Here is a 10,058-nt window from a genome sequence, read left to right as displayed (position 1 = left end):
TACCATAGCCTATCACGAAACTAGAGAGGTCGTGACTATCGAACGTTTCGCGATCGAGGTGATATCGAGATTCATATGGCGGGAACTTTGTAATTTGAAAAGAAGAACGTTCAAATTTGTACCCCTTCAGGTAATTAAAATTCTAATAAGGGATCATTTTATAAATTTGAAGGTATTATTAAAGCACATAATTCAGAACAAATATGATGGGAAAGTTGTAAAAGACGTAGATGAAGTTAACGGTGCCTTGAAAGACGAATTGGAACTTTCTGACTTCAAAAGATTATAACTTCGAAATAAATGCATGAAATACAAAAATTCGAATGCTATTTTGTAAAGAAAAGTCGATACTTATATAGTATGTAGAAACACATTGCTCAAATTATTAATTAATAACAAAACGCGATAAATTAAAGTGTGGTATTACGAGCAAATATTCTAATTATGCTATAATTTACTTCCAAAACTAAATGAAATGTATTAAATGTATTTCGAGGCGCTGTCAACCTCGCCTACCTTTTTTACAACCTTCCCATCACATTTACTATAAATGATTGTATTTTTATATCTTATGACTTAGAATGATGTCTTACTAGAATTTTATATCTCTGAAGTAATAAAAATTTAGCTGTCCTTCTTTGAATCATTATTTACGAGAGTTTCCACCCTAATGACCTCGTCGACCTTCGTTACAATTACCAAAAGTTTTCACAAGGAAGGGAAAATAAAAAATTAGAAAAATTTAAATAAAATGCACACGTATCTTTATGTCATAAAAGCAATGTATGGTATGAAAAGTATTAAATAAATAAAATACTAAATCTTTCATCGAGTTAAGACTAAGTACATTAGAAAAGTAAAAAGGGTCCAAGAATTAGAGAAAAATACCTCTTAGAATATCTCTTCTGTATTTTCCTTTTCTCTTTCAATCGCTATGTGCATGGCTCTTAAAAATCGACTTAGAGTACACTTTTTTGTTTTCAAATGGAAAGCATGAGCTAAAAATGGTATTTTTCTTAAAACTCGTCCACTTAAGTTCTCGCTCTCTTGACTGAGCTCCATTAATTTAAGACTGTTCTTTGTCTGAAATGTTTCTTCATAGCCCATCTTTTTTAAGCATGATAAATCATAAATTTCTTCTGGTTCCATTAGTTTTGTCTGGAAAAAGAGAAAATAGTATATTTGACGAAATAGGAAAATATATATATTTATTTACCCTCATTAATTCTTTAAGACAGGAAGTATAAATTTTGTATATAGCTTGATGCGAAGGAGGTCCAATATATTGCTTCATATCTGTTCTATCGACGAATGCTATGTCAACGGCCTCTGATAAATTACTAGTTGTTAAAATTAAAATATTTGGATATCGTTTTATTTGATCTAGTTGCGTTAATAAGGCATTCACTACTCTTATGGAATCAGTGGGTTCCGATCCATTATTATAAGATTTCCGGCTATGTGCCAGGGATTCTACCTCATCGATCAAGACACAAACTAATGCTTGCGGATTTTCTAAAAGACTTTTTATTTCATTGAATAATTTCACGACCAATTTACCACTCTGCAAATAGTAACATTTTTAATTTCATTATCTATTAATTAAAAGAATTTTTCTAATGAGTTATTGTAATATTACCTCTGAAAACCACTTTGAAAATAAACTATGGCTATTTATCTCAACAAATTCGCCATGTGTAAATCTATTACCTAAACGAATAGCAGCCTTCTGAGCAAGGGCTTTACATAAACTAGTTTTTCCTGTACCTGGTGGCCCATGTAATAGTACCACTTTGTTCCAACTTATGATGTTAGTATTAATATTATGGTCTGCAAATATCATTGCTGTTTCTACAAAGTGAAGTAGCTAAAAAAGGAACAAAACATTTTCAGGTATTATGAAAAATTGAGATAATTATAAGATATTCAACTAACGTTATCCTTTATGTTGGAATCAAAATAAAGGCTCTCCCATAAATAATGAAATTCTTGTGATGGTAATACCCAATGGGATGAGGCTGCAAGAGTTTCTCCGTCATTTTCCATTGTCTCTGTAGCTGCAAACTCTGCAGTTAATCTATATACATGAAACTTTAGAGTAGCTCCTTGCACTTTCATGTGAGTTCTCTGTAACTATAATGTTCGTATTACTAACCTTCTTTGTACATGCAATTAAATTTACTTTTAAATTTTTACCTCTCCATGACTGCAAGTGCATATTATAGAATCAATATGAGTCTGTAAAGTAGAGTTTGCCAGGTCTTTTCCATACATAATGGTATCTAAAGCAATATCCTCTAATGCATTTATTTCAGCATATACTAAATTCTCTATTTTTTCTATAGAAAGTGTGCTGAAAGTCAAATATTATTATTTACAATGGATTTAACATTCAAAATATAGCGTACAAAGTTGATAAAAGAATTATATTCCAATTGAAACATAAATTATCGTAATCGTAAAAAATCGTTAATAATAAAAAAAGAACTACGAGGGTGATACCTGTCGATATTTTGACAGATTTCCACGTGCAGAACATCGGTTCCTTCCATTTTATTTTAGCTTTTTTCTTTCGACACTTTTCCAACACTTTAGGAATTGATTTAAAATCTTTTTAATACAGAGGTAAGACCTTAAGAAAAATACCAAACTGCATACTTCAGAACAATCAAAAATTCAAAATGTAATTTGAAACTGATTACGCAGGTGTTTCCAACCAATTGTCAAATACATAAAGATAGAAGAAAAAAGAGAGGAACGGAACAGAGAGAAATTTTAAATCTGATTTTCAGCGAACGAATTTAACGTAAAGGCAAAGAAGAGAGAAAATTCCATAGTTTTATACACAGATCGCGCAACTCCTATGAAGGAGGATGTCATCGTTTTAATGTTACTAACTCCTTTATTAATATTATTAATATTGTTAATATTATTCCCTACCTAATATTTATTCCTTTACTGATATTAAATATAACATATTATTACTCCCTGCGCGCGCTTTCCGGAGTTTCGTAACAGCGCCGTAATGCGGAATCCTCCACCACCAAAAGTCTGATCAGTTGTCAGTCTTGTCTCTTGCGTATAAGACTGTAAAGTGATATACTATAATTTCAATAAGTGCGATTCCTTTTCTCAATAGTAAAATTTACTTTTTTCATAGAGAATGAAGGCAATAAGGTGTCCTACTGATGAACTTAGCATTACAAATTGTGCTATAATCAATCCAGATGATTTCCCAGATGATGTCAGGTAAAGATATCATCCTATGATTAATTCATTGATTTTGTAGCTATAAGAACCAGTTTAGATGATATGGTTTTTTGATCGATCCTACCAATTCGGTAAAATCGAATCGAAAAACCGTATCGTCTGCTGTGACTGTTATAAGTACCAAATCAATGAATCGGCCCAATTACCGAGTTGGTAACGACCGAAAGCAGTGTTCACACGGTTCTGTACCTTTACCAAAAATCTAACTCTCACGCATATGCTTACTTCCTATTTTTGTTCGTTTATTTTGTTATGTGCAGTCTGACAAAATGGACGTGAATATTTTTTCATTATGAATTTTTCATGGTTTTTCATTATGTCACAAAAAAAGGATCAACGAAAGATATATCCTATTGAAAATGATGTATATCAATTGGGTTCATATCAAATTTTCATGTCTCAATTAAGGGACGAAATAAAATTTTTAATTATTTTTGTACATGAATATTTACTTTTGATGATCTGTTAAAAAGCATGGAAGAGATTTAACAAAACAGAACACAACTATGAGACTAAGCATTAGTTTCAAAGAGAAAATGATTGCATAGTTAAGACTAATTTTTAAATTGTTATCATTATATATAATCAAGTAATCAGATATAAATCCGTAATTGAATGATTGGATTCAATGATTGGAATTACAATTAAAACAAAGGTGATGTGTTATGTTGATGCAAGTTCTGATCCCTATAATTTATTCATTCATAAAATTCATTTGTTGATTCTCTAGAAGAGTATGGTAAAAAGTATCTACATATTCATATATTTTTTTATTTTTCGTATTAAATTTATAACTTTGACTTGAAATTCTAAAGTTTCATTATTGTTGAATATATGTAATGATAACAAAAGACTTTTAAAAAAATTAAATATGACGATTTTCTTCTTCATCTCTAGGAAAATTTATTTGTTTATCTATTAATTTTATCAAAATCTTCTTTTAACAAATTGTATATTTCTCACCATAATGCTTCTTTTAAATTTTTATCTTTATATGAATCTAATCTTTTATCCCATATAGCGGGCCTTTGTTCCACCAACGATATCATAAACTCCGCATTTATTTTCGCCATTTTCAACGATTCATACGCACTCTCCTCTATGACTCTTCTATAAGTACGATAAAGAAAATGTATCGGCTGATTCGGTTTTATTGCCGAATCACTTCATACATCGGCAAAACCAAATGTCGAATGCGACCGAATCGGTGATTTCATCGTATACACGGATATGAAACATACGTAAGTATATGCTCCTGGGCAAAAAAACAATTGAGCCAGCAAATGATTGATTCATTATAGTTTGAACAAGCTGTTGTAGCAGTATAGTAATTGTAGTAACAACTATTACACATTATACTGAACCATTAATTCATTTGTTCGGGAGTTGAATATGCAGCGAAAATACAGAAATGTGTGAACGCTGCTTTCGGCTTATATATATAACATATAAGGTTTTAAATAATTAAATGGACAAATAAGACAATAAAAGAATATTAAAATTTATAATTTTAGTTTATTTGACAGATTATATGAAGTTCAACATAATTGTATTTTTTAGGCACATTGAAGTTACTACTGCACCAAATCATCACTTTGTATTTACTATAAAACGACATCATGAAGTACCCAGAGGAACTGTTGGATTTAGTTTACTTCAGAGGAAATGGGCCACTCTTTCCCTCAATCAGGAAATTGAAGTTCGACCATATCATTTTAATCCTACCTCCAGTACAGAATGTTTATGCACTATTGTATTAGAAGCAGACTTCTTGCAAAAAAAATCGTATGTGCATTACATGGAAAATGTAAAGAAAATAGCATGTATAATAAAATTTGTAATGATATTTCAGGACTACTTTGGAACCATATAATACTGATGAAATGGCTAAAGATTTTCTGTTGCAATTTTCGGGGCAGGCATTCACCGTGGGTCAACAACTGGTGTTTCAGTTCAAGGATAAAAGAATGCTTGGCCTCGTAGTTAAAAGTTTGGAAGCTGCTGATATATCTGCTATAAGTTCTGGACAAAATACAGTATCTAAAAAAACTCAAATGGGGCGTTGTTTGGGCGATACTGTTATACAGTTTGAAAAGGCAGAAAATTCAAATGTAAACCTTATTGGCAAAGCAAAGGGAAAAGTTATTCGCCAATCAATTATCAATCCAGATTGGGACTTTCAAAAAATGGGAATTGGTGGACTGGATAATGAATTCAGTGCTATTTTTCGAAGAGCATTTGCGTCACGAGTTTTTCCGCCAGAAATTGTTACTCAACTGGGTTGTAAGCACGTAAAAGGAATTTTATTGTATGGTCCACCAGGTACAGGTAAAACGTTAATGGCAAGGCAGATAGGAACTATGTTAAATGCTAGAGAACCCAAAATCGTCAATGGCCCTCAGATTTTGGATAAATATGTTGGAGAAAGTGAAGCTAATGTTAGACGATTATTTGCTGATGCTGAAGAAGAGGAGAAGAGGGTATGAAAATATTTTCAACCTTCATTACGTGTTTTACACTGTTTTACAAATATAAATTATAAATATAAATTACACTGTTTAACAAATTTTAACTTTTTTCCGATTTTGCAACCTTCAGTAGTTAATTCTTATAAGCTTTTGTGTACTAGATATAAATCTGCAAATCATGTTTTCCTAGAATCCAAAGTTTTTAAAAAAAATCAGTTATGAAAAAAATTGTACATTTTCAACTTTGGAGATGTTTCATTCTTTTTTCAGTAACAGCTATCGAATTGCGGTTGGGACGAAAAATTTCTTTAGGCTCACTTAAATAAATATAATATGTGTATTATTATTGCATTATAAACATTTAAGTGTGTTCAAATAATGATCAAAGCGAAAGAGACCCCTAAAACACCATTTTTTGCTTACATTTTCCGATTTATTTAAAAAACTAAAGGTCTAGGAGAAAGTCTAATATTGGCATATTATAGAGCAAACATTTTCACTAAAGAAAGGATCAAGAAAAACTAGAAAACCTTGTTTAATTCCAATATGAAAGCGAAACACGCGACAGTGGTTACTGATAAATAAATTTTTATGTTTAGCTTGGACCAAATAGTGGATTACATATAATTATTTTTGATGAAATTGATGCTATTTGTAAATCTCGAGGAAGTGTTGCTGGAAATACAGGAGTTCATGATACTGTCGTAAATCAGTTGCTCGCAAAAATAGATGGTGTGGAGCAGTTAAATAATATTCTTGTTATTGGTATGACTAACAGGCGAGATATGATTGATGAAGCTTTACTACGACCTGGTAGATTAGAGGTATTCTTCTTAATAATATTAAATATTCTTTAAAGATAATGTTTGGAAAACCATTACCATTACTTAATTAAATAAAATTTCTATACATGCAGGTACAAATGGAAATCAGCTTGCCTGATGAACATGGAAGATTCCAAATACTTAATATTCACACATCTAGAATGAAAGATTATAAGAAGATATCACCAGATGTTGATTTAAGAGAACTAGCCACATTAACTAAAAATTTCAGTGGTGCAGAATTAGAAGGCCTAGTTAGAGCTGCACAAAGTACTGCTATGAATAGATTAATTAAAGCTTCTAGTAAGGTAGAAGTAGATCCTGCTGCAATGGAGAAACTTATGGTTTCCAGAACTGATTTTCTTCATGCTTTGGAACATGATGTTAAACCTGTAAGTAATTTAAAAGAAATTCGAGTGTGATTAACAAAGAATTACAATGATTTGCTTTAACGACTTTACTTTATGTTACAGGCATTTGGCACAAGTGCAGAAAAATTAGATCATCTTCTTATACGTGGTATTATTAACTGGGGCAAACCAGTGGCAGAGATTTTGTCTGATGGCAATTTATATATTCAAGAGGCACGCTCTGCTGAAGGTTCTGGTCTTGTGTCAGTTTTGTTAGAAGGACCTCCAAATAGTGGAAAAACAGCACTTGCTGCTCAAATAGCTAAAAATTCCGATTTTCCGTTCGTCAAAGTATGTACACCAGAAGATATGGTTGGTTTCACAGAATCTGCAAAATGTCTTTTAATTCGCAAGGTAAATATGAACTGAATATTTTCTAATTATAACATAATAAATAATATAAAATATATATTTTTTGTTTTTTTTTTTAATTTTATTTTTTAGATATTCGACGATGCTTATCGTTCACAACTCAGTTGTATTCTAGTTGATAATATTGAGCGTTTGTTAGATTATGGTTCTATTGGTCCACGATATTCTAACTTGACTTTACAAGCGCTGTTAGTTTTACTGAAGAAACAACCACCGCGTGGTCGTAAATTATTAGTACTTTGTACTACAAGCCGCAGGTAAAATACTTAATGTTAATGTAACAATACTCCAAAATAATAGTTACATAATAATAATAACATAATTACCATATCTTCTCCAGACAAGTTTTAGAGGACATGGAAATGTTGTCAGCATTTAGTACAACCCTTCATGTACCTAATTTATCAACTCCTGATCATCTCTTAAGTGTTTTAGAAGAAATGGATCTATTTAATAAAAAAGAAATTGTATATTTACATGCCAAACTTCAAGGAAAACGGTATGTCTATTCGGAACAACTTAACAATATTAATTTTTATTTAAATGTGTGAATATCGAAAGCACGATTTGTATATTTTTCTTTCAGAGTATTTATTGGTATAAAGAAGTTGCTATGCTTAATAGACATGGCACGTCAAGTGGAACCAAAATATAGAGTTCCAAAATTCTTATCAAAATTAGAAGAAGAAGGTGGATTGGAGTAATAGGTATCTAAAGCTGTAATTATTTGTGTAGAAATGAATTAGATGTGATTTACGGAATAATATATAATACGTACGTAACAAAGAAATTTGCATTTATATACATACGAAATCTATATTACTTGAAAAAATCAAGTATAATTACGTGAGGTATATATGTATATGTCTTAGGAATACTTACGTAAAGCATTTTAATTGTTTATAAATATGCAGGTACTTTCTACTATACTTTTAGTAGAAATTGTATTTTCTATTATTTTTTTAAACGATTCTGCCAAACATACAGTATTCATAATTTTAGAATTATATAATTTTTATGTACCTCCTTGATAATAATTTGTTTTAAAGCAATTTCACTTATTTAAAAAAATGTAAAATATAAAGTGTAAAAAGACAAAGATATAAATAATAGTTAAAAGAATGAAACTTTCTGTTAGATGGTAATAATACTAAATGTTCGCAATACATTATTATATAAATTTTTAATTATTGATCTTTTGTGTGAACTTTGAAAGTTTATGCTATATTAGTTATATATGAAACTATATATCATATCTATGTAGAAATGAAATTTACACATATCTTTACAAAAGATAAACAGAAATGCTTCCCTTAGTTTTAATGTTATCATATTAGTGCTACGTTTTTTAAACAATTTTTATAATAAGAAGTGTAATTATTTATTAGCAACATTTATTACATGTATTATAAACATATAATTTTATGCCTCCATTTATAGGTAATGTATGTATATCCATACAATAATCTAATGTGTACTTATCACTACATCACAGTTTACTGTAGTTCTAGTTGTAAATGTATGCATATGTTTTAGCATTGATATTTAGTAGCATCTACAAATTAATGCCCCTTTAACCATTCCAAGAAATATTTATATGCAAATATTTACTTTGCTTGCAATTGATAAGAAATATATGAAAAATGGATACATATTTCCTATAAATTAAAGATAGATGAAAGTTAGTTTTATTTTAGAGAAATTGGTATGTAAATTTGAAATTACCCTGTATATGATACATAAATAATTTATTTTGTGTAAATTATTTAAATAATTCATTTTATAGCAATTTATCCGTATAGTAAAAATGTATTATTGATAATTTCATCTGATTATAATAATTTTAATAATTTGTTATACGTACATATAATTAAACTGTCTACAAGAAGATCTGTATATTAACATCAAATGTATTATTATACCTGATAAATATCTAATGTGAATCATATTTGTGTTAACATATTGCAATAATAGCATATATAAATTTATGACATATGTAATATATGTAAAAGTTAAATAAAATCTAGTAGAGTACAGTGATGAAAAATGTTATTAATGTTATATCATCTCTTACAATTTACATAATTTAATCACGTATACATCAAAATAAAACATAATAATAATGTTGCTTGCTTGACATTACTCTTATTTTATTTCCACAGTTTTTATATAAATATGGATATATTACAATTAAAAGTTACAAAGTAATTAAGTTAATATATATAATTCTGTGCAATAATTTTTAAGTTTTGTACTGATTGAATCTTAAATATGTATATATATGTAAGTACATATCAATGATGTTACCTGTAATAATTTTTCATGCGGTCTTTTGGAAGTTCTGTAACAGGCTCGTTATGAGCCTGTTTATTTCCTCTACTGAGGAAATAAAAATTAAAATATATCATAATGATGGTATCTCCCACCATCAAATATTTTAAATTTGGAGATAAAAATAAACTAAACTAAACTAAACTAAATTCAAAGTTTAATGTATTAATAAAAAGAACATTAATAAAACGTTAATATGAATATTAACAAAAAAATGTAACAATTTATTATGCCATATTGCATAAAGAATATTCGCAAGTCTTTCCAAATGTGTATTTTTCTAAATGAAAGAATTTCATTTTTATTGAGTTTGCAACTAAGTGATTGCGTATTTTAAATAAGAAGGAAAATTCAAAATTTTTGGTTAAAAATATAACTTTATT

The 10,058-nt window shown here is 29.2% G+C and overlaps 2 protein-coding genes across 3 annotated transcripts; one reads left to right on the top strand and one right to left on the bottom strand.

Annotated features, from left to right (window-relative positions):
- Window positions 1–781: 781 nt before the first annotated feature.
- LOC132914775 (pachytene checkpoint protein 2 homolog) lies at window positions 782–2,758 on the bottom strand. The gene is made up of 6 exons (XM_060974160.1): window positions 2,503–2,758; window positions 2,197–2,353; window positions 1,936–2,127; window positions 1,640–1,867; window positions 1,217–1,564; window positions 782–1,158 (listed from the first exon to the last, which is right to left on the bottom strand). Exons 1-6 carry the CDS (start codon window positions 2,550–2,552, stop codon window positions 892–894), a joined length of 1,242 nt encoding a protein of 413 aa, XP_060830143.1. The 5' UTR covers window positions 2,553–2,758; the 3' UTR covers window positions 782–891.
- A 286-nt stretch (window positions 2,759–3,044) lies between these two features.
- On the top strand, window positions 3,045–9,391 carry LOC132914977 (vesicle-fusing ATPase 1-like). Of its 2 annotated transcripts, XM_060974556.1 has the most exons (10): window positions 3,133–3,249; window positions 4,292–4,511; window positions 4,831–5,055; window positions 5,123–5,750; window positions 6,338–6,562; window positions 6,655–6,954; window positions 7,036–7,326; window positions 7,417–7,601; window positions 7,685–7,843; window positions 7,931–9,391. In XM_060974556.1, the coding sequence occupies exons 2-10, from the start codon at window positions 4,501–4,503 to the stop codon at window positions 8,046–8,048; spliced, it is 2,142 nt and encodes a 713-aa protein (XP_060830539.1). In that variant the 5' UTR covers window positions 3,133–3,249; window positions 4,292–4,500; the 3' UTR covers window positions 8,049–9,391. The 2 variants fall into 2 exon arrangements, with proteins under 2 accessions (XP_060830538.1, XP_060830539.1); XM_060974555.1 differs by lacking the exon at window positions 4,292–4,511 and having other exon boundaries at window positions 3,045–3,249.
- Window positions 9,392–10,058: the final 667 nt, after the last annotated feature.

This window comes from Bombus pascuorum, chromosome 15, assembly GCF_905332965.1.
Source record: "Bombus pascuorum chromosome 15, iyBomPasc1.1, whole genome shotgun sequence".
NCBI classification, from domain to species: Eukaryota; Metazoa; Arthropoda; class Insecta; order Hymenoptera; family Apidae; genus Bombus; species Bombus pascuorum.
The sequence above is the reverse complement of the archived record's forward strand: the minus strand, read 5'-3'. Positions and strand labels throughout refer to the sequence as shown.

Excerpts from the sequence above, each read along its gene's own strand:
- LOC132914775 (XM_060974160.1), bottom strand. The coding sequence starts at position 2,552 with ATGGAAGGAACCGATGTTCTGCACGTGGAAATCTGTCAAAATATCGAC. Across the intron at positions 2,354-2,502 it reads ATCTGTCAAAATATCGACAG|CACACTTTCTATAGAAAAAA; the intron begins GTATCACCCTCG and ends TTTGACTTTCAG. Across the intron at positions 1,159-1,216 it reads GTCTTAAAGAATTAATGAGG|ACAAAACTAATGGAACCAGA; the intron begins GTAAATAAATAT and ends CTCTTTTTCCAG.
- LOC132914977 (XM_060974555.1), top strand. The coding sequence starts at position 3,164 with ATGAAGGCAATAAGGTGTCCTACTGATGAACTTAGCATTACAAATTGT. Across the intron at positions 3,250-4,830 it reads GATTTCCCAGATGATGTCAG|GCACATTGAAGTTACTACTG; the intron begins GTAAAGATATCA and ends TGTATTTTTTAG. Across the intron at positions 6,563-6,654 it reads TACGACCTGGTAGATTAGAG|GTACAAATGGAAATCAGCTT; the intron begins GTATTCTTCTTA and ends CTATACATGCAG.